General features: G+C 33.2%; 2 protein-coding genes across 9 annotated transcripts in view; both read right to left on the reverse strand.

Annotated features, from left to right (window-relative positions):
• LOC126978455 (nuclear pore complex protein Nup214) overlaps window positions 1–11275 on the reverse strand; it is a 36553-nt gene extending 25278 nt beyond the window's left edge. For all 8 annotated transcript variants that reach the window (XM_050827260.1, XM_050827257.1, XM_050827256.1 and 5 more), the window contains exons 1-8: window positions 11020–11275; window positions 10758–10896; window positions 8632–8798; window positions 7410–7582; window positions 5003–5214; window positions 3934–4054; window positions 3196–3283; window positions 1212–1314 (exon numbers count right to left, since the gene is read on the reverse strand). In XM_050827260.1, coding sequence (XP_050683217.1) covers window positions 1212–1314; window positions 3196–3283; window positions 3934–4054; window positions 5003–5214; window positions 7410–7582; window positions 8632–8798; window positions 10758–10896; window positions 11020–11058 — 1042 coding nt within the window. In that variant the 5' untranslated portion in view covers window positions 11059–11275. The remainder of the gene's footprint in view (window positions 1–1211; window positions 1315–3195; window positions 3284–3933; window positions 4055–5002; window positions 5215–7409; window positions 7583–8631; window positions 8799–10757; window positions 10897–11019) is intronic.
• A 664-nt stretch (window positions 11276–11939) lies between these two features.
• On the reverse strand, window positions 11940–17593 carry LOC126978993 (D-beta-hydroxybutyrate dehydrogenase, mitochondrial). The gene is made up of 6 exons (XM_050828132.1): window positions 17547–17593; window positions 16458–16572; window positions 16067–16213; window positions 14590–14747; window positions 13089–13254; window positions 11940–12475 (listed from the first exon to the last, which is right to left on the reverse strand). Exons 2-6 carry the CDS (start codon window positions 16558–16560, stop codon window positions 12135–12137), a joined length of 915 nt encoding a protein of 304 aa, XP_050684089.1. The 5' UTR covers window positions 16561–16572; window positions 17547–17593; the 3' UTR covers window positions 11940–12134.
• Window positions 17594–18022: the final 429 nt, after the last annotated feature.

The following is an 18022-nucleotide window of genomic DNA, read 5'->3' on the forward strand; positions in this document are numbered from 1 at the left end:
AATGGTCCGCTAACTTTAAACAGCCGCTTAGGAGTGTTTTTTCTCATTCTGACTTAGGTCAATAGAAGAAGACAGAGTGAAAAATTGCTAATTCAGCAATGCTTTAAGTTAGCAGACTATTATGAATAAGGGGGAGTATATATAGGAAATAAATAGGTAGCTATCATGAATGGTAATTTCATTAAAATAATTATCACTTTACATTAGATTGTTTCAGTGTCTTAGGGACGCTTAAAAATTTAAATTTTGTATCTCAATGATCTTTAATATGCTTTGCTTTATTTATGTTCATTATCCATTTTTAAAATATCGATCGGATCGGTCAAGTAGGTGACAACAAAACTCGCGCGTGCGTCACCGAGCGTGATCGATTTCGATACCTACACGGGGAGCGAAACAGGCCTAACCAGACACAGACTGTATTATGAGTGTCTGACAATGATATTTATAGTACGACGTACGACACACATAATATACGTTAACAGGACTCGAATGAAACATTCAAACTCATCGTACAAATGTGAAAATTAATTTATATATTTTTTAAGAACGAAAATGATAGATAGGCCCTTAACAATCTCGCTGGCGCGGAAGGCATCTCTAGCTGAGATAAATCTAAACTGAAGATGAGAATAATCATTCTAATCTCTATTATTTCTGTTGTCACAACGCATCAACGACCTGTAGCCTACCGCAATTTGAGGCACACTCACAACCTCAGTAGATCACAGTGCGCCCGTCATACCGAGACCAAGAGTTGAAATATCTCATGTGATACCAACTACTATACTAAAGGAATATTTCCTAGGTAACCTTTGATCGCATTTGTAATTAACAAGATGGTCATGGGATGCCTGGGAAATGTTTGAAATATCTGTTTTTTGGTTGCTTCGGAGATGGTTTCCGTGTTGAAATAAATATAAGTAAGGTACATAATATTATCTGTAGTTGATATCTTGTAGTTTATTAAGTAAGTAATGTACTTGCAGCCGGATGTTACTGTAACTTCTATAGGTATAGAATTTAATGTAAAGTTTATATTATATGTATTTATTATGTAAAAACTAACACAAGGCGTAAACTAAGATAGTCCATTGAGGTCAAACCTCTGTGGTTTTTACAAGGTACATTAATTGTTCACAATTTGTAAAATATGTATTTCGATAAGTAAATTTAAAAAACAAATTATGCACAAATAAAACTATACTTGCCCCATGGAAGTTGATGAGCAGCACTTGTACTGGTACAAATACCCACCGGATAATTTTCTATATTTTTATCTGTCAGTGGAAGTTCCGGTCTGGCTTCATCGTTCTGTAAAACAAAGCATTTGCTATCAAATTATATTTGATGAGCCTGCTGCTTGAGTAGGTTGAGAATCAACCTTTGAAGTAAAAGACTGCGGGTTTCATTGCCGCTTGCAGACGATCGAAACATTTTTATCTGGGTTTTCTTTATGACAGTAAAGGACGAGACGGGCGGGACTTGATGGTGATTGATACGCCCTGCCAATTACAATGCAATGCCGCTCAGGATTCTGGAGTAACCCAAAAATCCTGAGTGGCACTACAATAATTCGTCTTCATACAATATAAGTCGCATTTGCCCAGTAATGAAACTAACTTAACACAATAATGCTTACACATTACTGCTTCACGGCAGAAATAGGCGTCGTTGTGTTACCCATAATCTAGCCGGCATCCTTTGCAAAGGAGCCTCCCATTGGTACGGGCTGTATAACTTGTAATTTCATAATAATGTAATTTTTGCAGGATAATGACCACATACAACAGCGCTTTTGTACCGCCCATATTATCTTACAACACCATCGAAATTACAGAAGCCTCGCCTGATTTTAGAAAGGTTTACGCGCTTTTTTGAAGGTGTCGTATTATCCTGGAAACACCTCACAAGAAATCACATTCCACATCAAGGTTGTGTAACAATTCATTTGGTTAATATTTTATTTAAAAATCCTCTTTTAATTGTGAATTAATAAAATGACCGCCAAAACGCAAGATCACTTTCCAGTTACGTCACGGCTCAGTAAACATAAAAAATATTATACATCTGTCACCTCTACAATTAGGTAGGTTATCGACTTATTATAAAAGTACAAATGTTTTTATTAGAACTCATACTAACTATTTGTGAGCGCGCTCCATAGTCCAAAACAATTGCCAGCAAATACTGTACCTGATCTATCTAATATATAAAATTCTCGTGTCCCGGTGATGGTTACCAAACTCCTCCGAAACGGCTAAACCAATTTGTTTGAATATTTGTGTGTATATCGGGTAGGTCTAAGAATCGGCCAACATCTATTTTTCATACCCCTAAATGATAAGGTTCACCCACCCCTAAATTATACTATGATAGATAGTAGACATGAGTTATTATTACCCACCAATATGTAAGAATTATGTTTACACTGTCCGGAAGCCCTTAAACTACCATGGAATGGGAAACAATGGCGCAAAAAGCCACACATTTACAAATAAAAGAAATATTTGCACACAATACACAGAAAACAATTATACAATTGATTAAACATTATAAATTCATCTATTATTTTAAATATTAAAATCAATAAAGATATTTTTCCATGCAACAAGTTCAACCTCTAAATGCTATGGAACGCTGTGACCAAATTCCTATATTTAGCGCACTAATTATAGAAATGACATAAATGAAATAATATTCGCTGAGCGCTTTTTTGAGCAGTAAACAATTAATTTGAATATTTAACGCTGGAGTGTGCGATAACCAAATTACTCTACAAATAAGCACATTTACATTCTTTGAAATGAATGGCAAATTCGCAAACAACTGTAATAAACTTATATTTAATGCAATGCCAGAGGGCTCTGTAACCCAACTCACTCCAATAATAGTAAAACTGGTTGTGATAGTTTTTGCTATGACCAAGACGTCATGTCATAGAAAGTGGCTAATCGTAACTGAGCCAATTTTGCGGACCACCGCATAATGGCTGTGATATACGGGCGATAGCTGCACTTACACTAATTGTTTTTTCTATTCCATTACAGTGACGATTATTGTAAGAAAAATATACAACATTTCTATAACCTATATAAAGAAAAATTCACATTAATTTGTTTTACTAGAATGTTCCAAATTTCTAAAGAAAATATAATAACTTTGTTTTGTCTCGTCAAAAATAATTCTACTTACTTGACACCACTGAGTCCAAGTAGCACCATCTTTAGAGCCAAGGGTACCAATTTCAATACTGTTTGAAGAAGACGTTAATATTAAATTCCTGAAAAAAAAAGCATTGTTTTTAACTTTCTTTTTTATTAAGTCATACATATAACTGAACATACTAATAACTTCTACTAATCAATTAATGTTAACACGAAAGTAAGTAATCCAAACTTAAACTAAATAGTGAATAAGGATCTCATTCCAATCTATTTAATAAAAAAAATTGCTGCCCAAGAGATGAGTATAAAACCCAATATGTAAAAGAGTAGAGTAATGGTAAAATCTAGAGAAATTTTCGAATACAAGGTTTTAATGTATTGCCAAACATAAATACGAACCGAACCGAACTGAAAGCAGAACAGAATGTGAACCGAAGCGGAGACGTTATACTACAAAGTAGGCTCAGTAACTGAAAGAGGAGCGTTGCGGGACCCCTCTCGTGTCAAAGTTTTGTAAATAAACAGAACCGCCGCGATTCGCGTTCTGCATTCGCACTCTGTTTGACGTCGTGCATACAAAGCCAGCTTATACAACTATCTCGCTCACACCTCGCTTCGCGCGCTTTTTTTTGGTGGCGTAACACGCGTTTTGGGTTAACGTATTAGGTTTGCGTTCGCTTTTTAATGTGACTAGATTCAAACAATAATATACATAAGAAATAAAATTGCTACTTATTAAATTAAAAATTTTAAATAGTTGCCTTACCATTGTGTGAATCCAATGAGATAATAATACCATGGCCTATTAGAGCCCAAGCTATAACAAATATCTTCAAAATTGACGCATATTGGTGTCCCAACTTTTGGAGTGTTGACTATAGTCACCGCTAGAATTAGTATAATTGCATTAATAGATAATATGATATTAATTGTTTTATGAACTAGCTTACTTTTGAACACTATTAGCACTACTAAGAGAAAAAATACTATGATTCAATGATTGTTGAGTGACAATGAGAAAACCGGATGTGAAACATCACAGAGCAACTGGAGTCTCCCGTCTTTTATTTTATTCTCCTTTAAATTAGGTTAAAATTATTTTTAAGATCCCATTTAGTATAGACCTGAAAACACCGAGCTACAAAGTTCATTTCATAGTTTGGTTTTATGTTGAAAAACCGCTACGTGAGTTGTATAATTGTTTGAAATTTATTATTGTCGTGAATATTTAGTTGAAAGAGGGTAGATCAATATATCAACTACCCGCTAATTACTTCAGTGATTGTGATGAAACAAAAAACACATTTTATTTAATGTTTACAATAACAGTTGTCAATTTAATAATTAAGTACTATTAAATACTTTTATGATTATTTTTTATAATTATAATAACTTTCATGCAGCCACATTTATTTAATTGTAATCTGAAAAATATATAGCTTCTGGAAAAAAACGTTCTCCGAAATGATTAAAATGACGTCAAGATGTACCTCCAAAAACTTTATTTCGTAGAAAAAATGGTTTTTTATTTGGTGGTCATAACCAATTAACTGATGAATGACATGAACAATAACTGGTGAAAAGAACATGATGATGATTATTGTGTTAACACATTGCAATTAGGTTATAAACCTATTGAATTAATGGAACTATTTCATCCGCTCAGACATTTTTTGACGACATTTTAATAGGCTCTTGGGAGTCTAGTTCGTTATAGTATGCCAATGGCCCAACTATATAGAACAAAACATAACTACATATTGAATATGTATATTCTAATAGTGTCTTTATGAAAAAGTCAGTTAATATTGTTAAATAAAATATATCAAACTAACCTGGTCTGCTATTATCGTTCAGTTTCTTATACACAATAGCAAATTGATAAGTTGAAATCCAATGAATAGCCATTGCTTCGTGAGGAGCATTTTCAAAAATATTTGGGGCTGGCACAGTTTTCATTAGTGTAAGATCTGGTTTATATTGACATATTGTTCCATCCATATTGCCTGTTACAAGTTGCTTTCCTTTAGGACTCCAACATAGGCACCTGGTAAATGTAAGATTAATCCTTACCAAATATTAATATACCAACATTTGAGAGACCTGTTGCTCTTTAAACCATGATATAGTAATTATGAATACTGCTGGTATCTAATGAATAATGATATTCAAATATGATTCTAAATGTCCAGTAAACAAATAAAAAGAATCGAAGAGGCAAACTGAAGCTAAGAAATAAAATACACACAGTGCCATTACATTTGTCAATTCCAAGTATTTATTTAGTAATTTATAAAGGAATGGAATCTTCTCTTACAACATCAGAGGACTATGGCAAGTAATGTCAGTTTACACACAGCACAAGATACACACAGATATGTCAAACTCAAATAAACTATGTTCAAATAGGCTTTAACTACACACAATCCTCGTAACGGACAGTCCTAAGTGCAGATGCTGTCTAGCCCAGGACAGTCACTCATGTAATCCTGGAATTTGCAGGGGTGCCCAACAGGCAAAAATCTTAGAGCTGGGCTGGTTGGAATGACTGGCCAACACTGCACGCAGGTTTATAGCGGAAACAAGGGGCTCCCCAATAGGCTTAAGCTAAGTTCTTTTGAATAATAATTATAAATTTAAAATTAGAAATGAAGACCTGAGACAAAAAACAAGAGTAACCAAGATACTTAATAAAATAGATCAGCAGAAGTGGAGATGGACTGGCCACATGTTGAGAGATAGCCAGGAGAAATGGAGCAAAATTGTCACAAACTGATATCCAAGAGGTTGCACATGGAGCCAGAGGAGACCTCGAACAAGATGGGAGGATTAACTCAAACTCACAGCGGGCCCGAACTGGAGAAGAGTGACCCATGACAGTCTAATGGAAAGACCTAGAGTCAAGATCAAGTTCTAAGTTAACTTCAATAAAAGACTGTATAAATATAAATTATCGTATAAGTCATTGTTTGTGTAAGGATTTGTGAACATGATGGTTGTGGTTACTGTTACATTTAATAGTATTTAATAGCATCCAAGAAACACAATGATTTATTTTTATAGCAGGTCGACTAGGCACCGCAAACGGCACCCATTCATGAGTTGCCACATGATCATGACATCATAGCGCCTATTTTGTGTGGTGAGCTCCAGGTATTGGTATTGTATCAAATCAAATCAAAATCAGTTTATTCAAGAAGGTCACGAAAATGACACTTATGAATGTCAAAAGAAATAAAATATTTTTCTTATTGAATCTACCGCTACTTCGTAAAGGGTTGAGCTAATGAGAAGAAGTAGCAAGAAACTCGTTGCCACTCTTTTATATCAAGATTTACAGATCATTTCAATTACAATATATGTAAAATGTAAAATGATGCAACAAATACACTCAAACGTCAAATAGTCAATGTCTTACACGAGTAAGTCAAAAAAATAAATGTAGATTAATACAAAAGTTATTGAGTACAGTAGCTGCATCATCCACATACACCATAAATCAATAAAGGTATTCTGTGAGCATTTTATAAGCGATTATAAATAAATAAACATGTATATATCCATACATATATATGTATACACAATAACTTTAAAGAATCTGAAACCGAGTCCCCGGCAACAGGATCATCCCGCCACCACAAGCAGCGCCCGTTCACGAGCATGACGCATGAGCCAACTTTTACCAGAGGCTTCTTTTTCAGCTGTGATGCTATAATGTGTAAGCGTTATTGTGTTTCGGTGTGAAGTGAAATTACTGGGCAGATGAGACTTAACAACTTATGTATCAAGGTGACGAGCACAATTACTGAAGTGCCACTAAGAACTTTTGAGTTTCTCAAGAACCCTGAGCGGCACTGCATTATAATGGGCATGGCGTATCAATTACCATCAGCTGAACATCCTGCTCTGGTCCCTTATTGCCATTGTCTTAAAACAAATACTAGACTCACAATCACGCGTGTTTTAGCAGAGTTTTATACAACAGACTTTGAATATTACTGCCACATAATAAGGTTTCAATTTTAATGAAAATAATTTTAAATAACTACAAAATTATAAGAATAATACTCACAAAGTAAGCCCATAAAATTATTCTTATGTAATGCAATTAGATGTGGAAGGAACATCCTTCAGAATTATACAGTGGATGCACACTATTTCATTGTAAAGTTCATTGTTGTCAACATCAGTTTCAGATAAGCAGAAAAATATTTAAAATGTGTTGCACATTTGTAATCTTACCTGGCCTTAGATTGAATTTTTTTCGTCTGCATTGTATTAACTTGACTGACAACTAAAGTGCCATCAAAATAAACAATACCAATTGTATCGGATATACATGGATTCCACTGAATTGATGAGACAAATGTTGATGGTTGTACATCTATTCTAATTGTTGCTGAGGGTCGAACATTCTGAAATTGACAAACAACTTTAAAGTAATATGGTTGAGTGCACATTGGTGTAACTTGTTAATATATTTTATTATTTATATTTTTCTTTCAGTTAAACCAACCTCCTAAAGCTGACCAACATTATCCTGTGCTACACACATCTATCCATTTAGAAATTTTTAATTTTTTTGAATAAGTTGTAACAGTTTGGATAGTTTTGATGAAAATTTTAATGAAAATGTTATAACATTACATCAAATGTCATTAGATGTACAGTTACTACACATGGCATTGGAATTTGACCAATTGATATATTGTCCCAGGCCCAAGTGTGTCGTAAGAGGCAACTAAGGGCTTTTTAAAAGTGGGAGAGTCACGCTGCCGTTTTACGGCGTCAGCACAATCTCTCTCTTGCGGATAACTTACCACACTCGCACAGAATACCGGCCAGGCGCCCGCTATTTTTGGCATAGGTTAGTGTCGAGGACCGGATGCCATCCCCACCCATCTACCAAAATATGACAGGTACCGGCTCCACCAGAGTCGGAGAATCCCTCCCCGAGCATTCTCGCTCGGGCTGCCCATCGCTTCCTGGGGAGGGCACAGAACCGCGCATGTCAAAGGACAAACAGGGCAGTAACACCACGGCACCCCACTCCACGCTTAATGTGGGCTTTTGTAAGATCAGGGGAATTCACTCCAATTCAGATGCCGTCCACCATCACCTTGAGCCGTACACTTGTTTGTCCTCCTATTCCATAAAAAAAGCCCAGTTGTTCGCAACCTAGTGATCATACCTACCACACTGCAAGTGGATTACATTATGATAATTCAACAAGATAGTTTGTGCCGTTCTCAAAAATAGACACACCAGTTCACACCAACACCTCTTGCAAGATGAGAACAGAGTAATACCAGGTATGTTGTTCCTTACATTTGCCTGTCCTTTATTTCCCTTCTTAGCACAATACTTACCACACAATACTGTACTATATAAATATCATTATTATTTATCTTCAGTGCTTGTAGGAAAGTATTTGTTTTGTTCAAATCTATAAAAAAATACTTACAGGATTTTGAAAATCAGGAATATTAAATATCATGAGAGTGTGTCCACCAATTACTGCAAGCCATTCTTGATCACAGTTGGTACCAACATGTGTTGGCTCTATTGGAAGCTTTATGGGGATATGTTTTGGATTATTTTCGCAGTCAATAACTTCTTTGATGTTATAAACTGTAAGATACAGATAGAAAAAGGTTATAAAATAAAATTAGCAATGCTCCTTAGTATAAGATAGGTTATGGGTACCACAATAGTGCCTTTTTCTGCTGTGAATCAGTGACTGAAGGGTGCAGTAGCTAGTGCTTTTCTGGGCAAATGCGAATTATCGTCTTAAGTCTCCAGGTGACAAGCGCAATTGTAGTGTCATTCAGAATTTTTGGGTTTTCCAAGAATTCTGAGCAGCACTGCATTGTAATAGCAGGGCATTTTATCAATTACCATCAGCAAAACAGCCTGCTTGCCTCATCCCTTATTGTCATAAATATTTAAATTATCATAAACAAACAGGCATTAACTGATTTGTTCCCATCCAGTTTTAATATTTAAATATATAACCTTTCTTCTTAATTTTCTTTATATATAGTCAATATATACAATGTGACATGCCATAAAAGATTGATTGCTCAATGGCTAATGCCATCGTCTCACATCCGAGAGGCACTGTTTCCTATAGCCTCCATGTAACAATGACTTTCCTGAATTTATATATTTTTTTTTCTTAGGGACAACAAACAGTTCACACAATACATTTTACAATTTCAAATTAAAGTAGATATTAAATTAATTTTAGTGAGAACCCACACCGTTATCCACAGGTTAATTTTATAGTTACTGGTATCTTACATGATGAATAACAAAGTTTAACATTAATTAAAGAAATATGTACAAACATAAAGAGGAAACAAATATAAAATTAGATGTCTTAAAACTAAGTTATTTACAAAATTTACTTTATATTTAAACAAAAGAGTTACCTAATGAGATTTTATATATATATAAAAAAAAAAACTATATATATATTAATCCAGTTCACTTAAAATATCATTAACTTGCTTTTTAAATTTTGGTTTTGTTGAAAAGAAATTATATATTTACAATGCTAGAAAACTTCTACACCTGTAAAGAAATTCATTTATCCCAAAAAGGGTTTGAACCCAGCAGTGTTGTTTAGTTCTGGAAAACAGTTGCGAATTTGTATACTATAATGTAGTTATTATGATAATCTACATAGGTGTTTGGTGCCATTGACCTGAAATTGCTATTATAATGAAGTTTGAAATTTGGTCTTTGAAGTATCTCACATGTAGGTATATTAACTTCACATAATACCTAAGTAATTGATTTGTAACTGCTGATTTTTACTTAACCAGCCATATATTTATTGTTTATAATGCATCACCTTAAATATGATTTAAAGGAAGCCTATAATTTTTCCACTTATGTTTTGTATTAAAACATATTATATATATTAAGTAGGGAATTAAAGTCTTTACATTATATTTATGAGTTTTAAATAATTAAAAAAACAGCAATGAATACAGGCACCACCACTAATTATTAGTAATAATATATTATTTTATTCATCTATAAGCATTTACGATGTAAAGGTTTAATCTACTTTCATTTTAAATATGTGTGTATGGATATGGATTTCAGTGCAGCCTTGTTTCACTGCGACCTGCGACCAATGTGATCTATTGTGATAGTCATAGCCATGCTTACTATAACTGACAGCTAAGATAGATTCATTTCATGAATCCTTTTTTTTTTTGCATAGAGCTGATCACGTGCTTGAAGAATTGGACTTCCCAAATATGCTACATTTACACATTAAAGGAGATATTCAGAGAGAATGTGTAACAGGGTTTCATCATTACAGAATCTACACACTCTGCAAACTCTTTAGTGTTTGTTTAATCTAAAATATGTGTGTATTACTATTATGTTCTTGATTTTAAATGCACACTTTGGTATCAATGTTATCTAGGCACTTAAGATATTTATTGAAACATTATTTGCAGATAAAATAATACAATTATAGTAAATTAATTAAGACTAATACAAACTATAGTAATACATACAGTACAGGTCATTTAGATAAAATAAGTAATTATCATCTGAATACATTACCACATAATATTCCTTGTGGAGATGTGACAAACACAAGCCCAAACTTAGTAGATGTTGCTAGCAGATTGTAGCCACGATTAGTGAGATTGTTTGATGTATTGAACACTTTTAGTTTACGTTGTAGTTTGTAAAGGAGACTCTGAAATGCCGGCAATTAATTATAACCTTTTAATATTTCACCATTTCTTAAAACACATACATACATACAAATAAATTAGTTTAGAACAATATTATTTATATAATTTATTATCCTAATTCATACCGTTTCATCAACAGAAGATGGTGCCGATTGTACTTCCATTTTCAATAAAAATTATCACCTCAGCTTTTCAGCGCGGGTACATAATATTTTTATAACATAACTTATTGAAATAAATATTTTTTACGCAAAATTAATGGCCGATTTTTTCCTATATTGATTTCTATTAGTAAAAGATATAATAATTACTTGACTAATTCGAAATAAAACAACACAATAATATTAAATATCACAAGTTGTACAGCGCCAGCGCCCAGCCGCCAACTGCCAAGTTGCCAACAATTTTTTTTTCTAGTTTCTTTGTCCAATATTAAGACAGGCAAAGAGTTTAAGCCCATACAGCCATATCTTCGGCGATGTTATTGTTTTTTTTTTTATAATTTCTTCGAAGTATTGTCAAGTCCGTCATATTCTTTATAGGCAGTAGTGAAGTCTCTTGTCTTAAAATTCAGAGGCATATCAGTATATAATGCCGAAGGCAAGTCTCTAGTTAAAATTCCCTTAGAATATTAACGCTACAGAAGTAACGTCGGTAACTTCATCATAACTAGAGAGGACAAGCGATATACAACTAAGGCTGATATAGAACGGGACAAATATTGATTGATCTTGCATCTGTACCGAGAAACTAATTTATTTGTTTGGCCCAATTTCAACTTTGGGGCAAATAAACGAAGATCTGTCATGTCATCGAGTTGCATAGTATTTTTGTGATTTTATTGTTTTGAAACATATTTGGTGTGAGATACGGATGCCTTTCAACTTATAGAAATTAAGGTCATAGTTGGGTGTTATGTGTCTAGTTGCCAAAGTCGTAAAGCCGAAAAATATATAGGAATCGTGAAAAAATAAAACAAAGACATATTGTCGTATTTAATATATAATTAAAATTCATAAACAATAATAGTTAATCTTAAACTGCAAGATATATTTATATAATAATTATTATACTTATGTTAAATATGTGCTTAAAAGATTAAGCACTTACATAAAAAACGTAAACATAACGTAACAAAAAAATAAAATACGTGCTGCTATGAATATAATTTTCTTACACCCATCCAAAAAGTAGTTTGTTTAGAAAGGCAATAAGTATTCGCATAAAATACCAAAAATTACTACTTGGGAAAACACAAGAACTTATTAATAATCCACAAATAAATAAATTCAGGCAGCGGTATCTTAAATAAACTGTAGTAAAATGTATAACGCCAGGGCTCAACTTTATACAAAATTTTAGGTCTATCATCAAGTAAGGCTTTCATAAACGTTTCAATAATATTTTCATCTTTCAGCGCATCGTAGCTGTTTTCTTTTTCAGAACCCCGGCATAAATAATTGTTTAGAGTTCTTATTTTTGCTTCGTAGTATGATTTTTGCTCCTCAGAAAGAGCATCTAATATCTGCCTCACGTTTCTTGTCTGTGTGACCATTATGTTACTAGAGCCAACGAATCCACCTGTAAACAATTCCATTACACAATATAGTAATAATTAATTGCCGTACGCCATATTGAGAAGTTAAGGAGGGTACTCGATTCTCTTTATTACGTCATAAAATTAGGTACATAACTTCTTAACAAAATCCATATAAATAAATAAAATGTGGATACTGCGTCACACTTTCGTTCTGAAGCGCAAGTGTCGACGGGTTCTTTTGTCAGCCTCACCGCTTCATACTTCACGTCGACTAAACATTAGCATAATATGATAAATCAAATCATAAGGTTACTGTTTTTAATTAAATTACTTTTTGGTGCACTATATTCATTTCCAAGTTTCTAACTTGTTCAGATGTTCTAAAACGGAAAGTAGGCAAGAATTTTATATGGACAATACTTAACATGACATAATTAAGTACATTAAATTGAATGCGAACTTCCAAGTCTAATATACTATCTACTACTACATCCTGGAAAAATGGAAAGCTTAGTAAATAAGTAGCAAATGAATGTCCTTAACATAATTATGTTCTGTTAATGGTAAAAATTACAAAGGTTAATTAATATAGCGGATATGCCTGAAATTCCTAAAAATACAAAATTATTGAAGGCTATATTGAATTATGAATACCAGGAATAAAAGCAGTAACTCCAAGTCCTGTATTGGAGAACTCCAACCGCAGAGCTTCCGTCCAGGCTAATAAGCCAGCTTTGCTTGCGCTGTAAGGACCAAAACCGGGCAATGGATGCATACCACAGTGGCTGGAAACATTTATGATTCGAGGATGCACGACGCCCTGTAAAAATGGTTTTGTTATTTTTAACCCAAAGAACAGCAAAGGATCTTATACAAGAAATTCACAATTCTGAAGGAGATTCCGACAGCGACAGATACAAAGTACCTATGTCACTCTAGCTTCAGTGATCCCAAAGTGGCATCGAGATGGCCACTCCATTTTTTTTTTGACCTTTATTAGAGAACAGTTAGTGAATATAAAATAGTATGAATAAGAATATTCGTTTATTTGTTCTTATGGAGAGGAGATTCACCACCACATTCTCCATCAACACCAGAGAAATTACAAGCGCTTGGCCGCGTTTTTTTTTGTATCCACGTCATAATATCATCTTGAAAACACCGTACAAGGACGCTCATTCTGTAGTTTGGTTGTAAAAGGCATTTAGTTTCTTAAAATTGATTCCTTTAGAATTCTTTTTGATGTCATTTCTAATATACTAGATACAACTACTGCTTCGGAAACAAGAAGCGGCGCATGAAACTATCCCAGCATTATTTTTTTGCGTAATGATGCTGTGAAAATAACTTAAGTACTTACACTAATCTAGTGGTCACAACATTCTTGTTCTCTCTAATCTTTCTAACGGCAGCCGCAGAGCTGAGTCTATCTGCTAGTTGGGCAATATGTGGACCCCAACCCCAAGTTATTCATTGACTTACACTAATTAATATCGAGGCAACCCCTTGCCAGACATCCTTAATGTTTATGAAATTATAATTTTACTTACGTATATTATAAATTACGTATATATTACGTATAGTATAAAAGCTGATTTTTATATATCAGCTTACCTACCCTTCATTTTTGTCTGGCAAGGGGTTTGGAACTATCAAAAGTGTCTGGCTAATGAAACATCATCTACTTATTACCTAAGTATTATATATAAAAATAAGCTTTTTTACTATGATGTAATTAAATTATAATTTCGTGAACATTAAGGGTGTCTGGCAAGGGGTTGCCACGATGTTAAGTGTCTGGCAATGAATAACGTGATTTTTAATAATATTCTGAAGGTAATACCGAAAAATCGCATTTTACTCTCTGATGTATTTAGATCGGTATTTTACACACCTTTAGCACCGTTATATACTACTAGCAAAGCCACTGTAACCCAAACTCCATAATGGTCCTTCGTTCTTACCTGTGTTGAGAGCAGGCGCTGACAAAGTTTCAGCTTTTAAAAATGACGTGCTCTTGCATAAGAAATTCTAAACGAAATATTTATGCCTTTTCTCAAACCGTGGTTCGAAACAAAACAGGATAAAAATATCTTCCTAATGCAAATGTTCTGACATAGATGGCGTTGCACCTATAATGTGATAATTGACTTACTTCAATAGCATTTCGCCTAAGCTCTGGCAAAAAAACAGAGGCCATTTGCATGGGTCCTAACAAATTTATGTTAATAGTTTCTTCTATAATTTTTGGTGTTTGAACCTCAAAATCCGCTATAGTCATAACTCCAGCGTTGTTGACTAATGCGTACAATTCTGTAAGAAGAGGAAGATTTATATTAAGTAGGTAGTCAAATTGATATAAAATTACATATTAATTTAAATGTAAAAAAACAATACTGTAATTCTATTCGAATTTTGTACAGAAATATATTTCTCTTATTTATGTATTATTATAATGTAACGTAGCGTCCAAATAGTAATTCAGGTAGGGCCGATCATGAATATAAAATTATTTTTTTAGATTCAATGCATTTATTGAATAAAGCTCTGGCTTTGGTTTGAAATAACGTTATAATGTATAATACAACTATGAATAGCTATTAATTTATATTTATCCATATTTGAATTAGCTTTTTTGACTGTTCATAATTGCTAGTTTATTCATCTTTTATACTGATTTACCTGATGACGATGTTTTGTCAAATGTAGTGTTTTTCAACTACATTTATTTTGCGACCTCATTACAGTTTAAAAATTCTAGCAACTTCCATATCAGTCAAATAAATGATTTGTAATTTAACCTTTAAAGACTACCATAATTATGTTATGCACAAAATGTCGACTTGTTTGGAATGAAAAGAAAACAAGTATATCGAGAGCTGGCAAGGGAAGTTCCAGTGTGTACCATTCGCCACCTCATTCCTGTGTGAACTGACATTGTCTTCAATGGTAGACATTAAAATTAAAAAGAGAAATATACTACAATTAGAAAATAATTCGCTTCTTAACATTTCAAAAATAGCATCTTCATAATAAAATTGTTATTTTTCATTCTGCCGGCGACCTCCCAAGTAAGGCTTCATCAACCCCCTAGGAGTCGCGACTCACAGATTTAAACTAACACTGGATTAATGTAATGTGGTCCTTCTCAAGTTATATAATAAATCAAATCAAATTGAATAAAATTACTTTATTCATCTAGATTCTAGGTCAAGGATATGACACTTAAGAATATCAAAAGGTTTTTTTTTACCAGTAAAGTGGCAAAAAACTGATTGCCACTTTTTTTAAAACATTTTTTTCAGCTTCTTCGTGTTACAAATTATTTTAACTACACACAATACTTTTAACAGAGTAATGGATTCGTTTTCCTCTTCTATATTGCTTAATCTCCATTAGGATATTATTCTCTCTTGCACGCATTATTCGTCTATACGCTGCTATATTGTAAGTCTAGATATTAGCTGACAGAATTATTAGAGTGATCATCATAATCTTCAATAGTTTGAATTCATTGTATCTTGAGTAGTAAAACCATAAAAAATGTACTTTTAAGGTTCTGACATTGTCATTTTCATATTTAATGTAAAAAATAAGTTAGTAATAAAAAGGAAGTCTATCAAAGTACTTACTGTAGTCGGGATTTTTACTTAAAAGGTCTTTTATATATTCATGAAAGTTGGCGATGCTGCGAGGGTTAGTAACATCAAGTTGATGTGGATGAACACTTAAGCTTCTTAGAGCTCTGGCAGCCTCCGTGTCAGTCCCGTTGTACATTCCTGCAACAGGAGTATATTATATTAGGGCGATGTAGGTCCTTTTATAATATCGATAGAGAGACCATCAATATATAAAACATATACAATAAAAAATTGCATATTTGATATCCATTTACTACCTACTATGGAGTTAATTAAAAAGCCATATAAAATCGCGGAAGGCAAACAGTCAATCCCAGTGATTGTAACAAATAAAAAAAGGGCTATTAGTAATAAATGGATTTAATATTGTAAATAATAAAACCTGCAACTGTAATAAGACCCTCCCGGGACATCCTAGCGGCCAGAGCCCACCCAAGACCGCTGTCGCATCCAGTTATTGCAACCACTCTCTTGAAGGTTATCATTGGAATTCTATTCTAAAAAATAAAAAAATACATAAAAAAGTGTATTATCGCGCGAGTTGAATGCAGAGTTCAGGAATGCAATGCGTAAGTACGATAACTATTAACGATAACGATGACTATTTATTGAATAAACATTTATTTTCATTAAATACAAAAATTTACGAATTTATTTCAAATCGTGACTACTTAATTCGTTTAATCAGTGACTTCGGTAATAGTTATATTCGATGTTGCCTCTGAGGACGGTATTACTGTGACAAGGCGACGCGTCGCCACGGCATGCGTCGCCACGATAATTATTCCCTAACGAGCGAAAAAAAGTACAATTCAAAATAAAATTAATGTAATGTAAAGTGTTTAAATAAACATAATATGGATTGACGATAACACAACATATTGTGACGACACGAGAAGAATTGAAAAGAAACTCCCAGTCCCTCTTTTACATCATAAAAAAAATTGCTTAGCCAACTATGTATGAGCTATGCATTAATATCTTGTATACAATCTGCTTTACTTTACTTCTTTATCAAAGAACCTTTAATATATTTCTTAAATTTGTACTTAACGAGTCTCAGTATACTACTATCTATGCTATCTATTATAGAAGATCACTAACAAAAATATAAATATAAATAATTCGTTTTTAAAAATACAGAATAGGAGCACAAAAATCTGTGACCCGTATCATGATTAAAAAAAAGCGTTACTTCAAAAAGTTAACAAATAAAATAGCAAGTAAACCAAACACATCATTGCAAAATAAAATTCAATGTTTCATTTGCTCGATGCACGTATCGAGCCAGATATATCAATTCAAGTATTGATGTCTAACATAAAGCACGAACAATCAATGATTTCTTTAAACGTTTCTCGCAGCAATTATAAAATCCACAAGATTTTAATAATCATGATATTATTATGGTACATGTAAAGAAATTTCTAGAACAATTTTTGTACTTAAATCAAAATAAATTTGGACTTACGTGCGTCGTAGAATGAAAAAACGGTTCAAATGATCCAGTCCCACGGCGCTGACGATCTTGAATGATAAATCTTGACCGTGGCATATGAAATGGGCATCGCATTGCATATGTAAAATGATTTTCATGTTTAAATTATCACATGAAACACGAGATCAACATAACATCCTTGACAACTATCAAGATCAATTTTACACATTGAGGGTAGATGCTGTTTTATATTATATTCATTTATAGTGAATTTATTACTTGAATACACTAATGCTTATAACATGTAAAAGTATATCTATGCGTCTGTAAATCTTTTACAGCTAAATTAGACAACCGCTTTTTGATGAAATTTTGTAATAGACATAGTCTTGGGTAAGGGGATGAGTATTTAGAAATTTTGAAGAATTCCCTAGAGTTTTAAGTACTAGAGACATAGATTAAGTCTCAGGCATTCTTGTATTTTACAATTTACTACGAATAACTCGTAA

This window comes from Leptidea sinapis, chromosome Z (genome assembly GCF_905404315.1).
Source record: "Leptidea sinapis chromosome Z, ilLepSina1.1, whole genome shotgun sequence".
Taxonomy (NCBI): Eukaryota; Metazoa; Arthropoda; class Insecta; order Lepidoptera; family Pieridae; genus Leptidea; species Leptidea sinapis.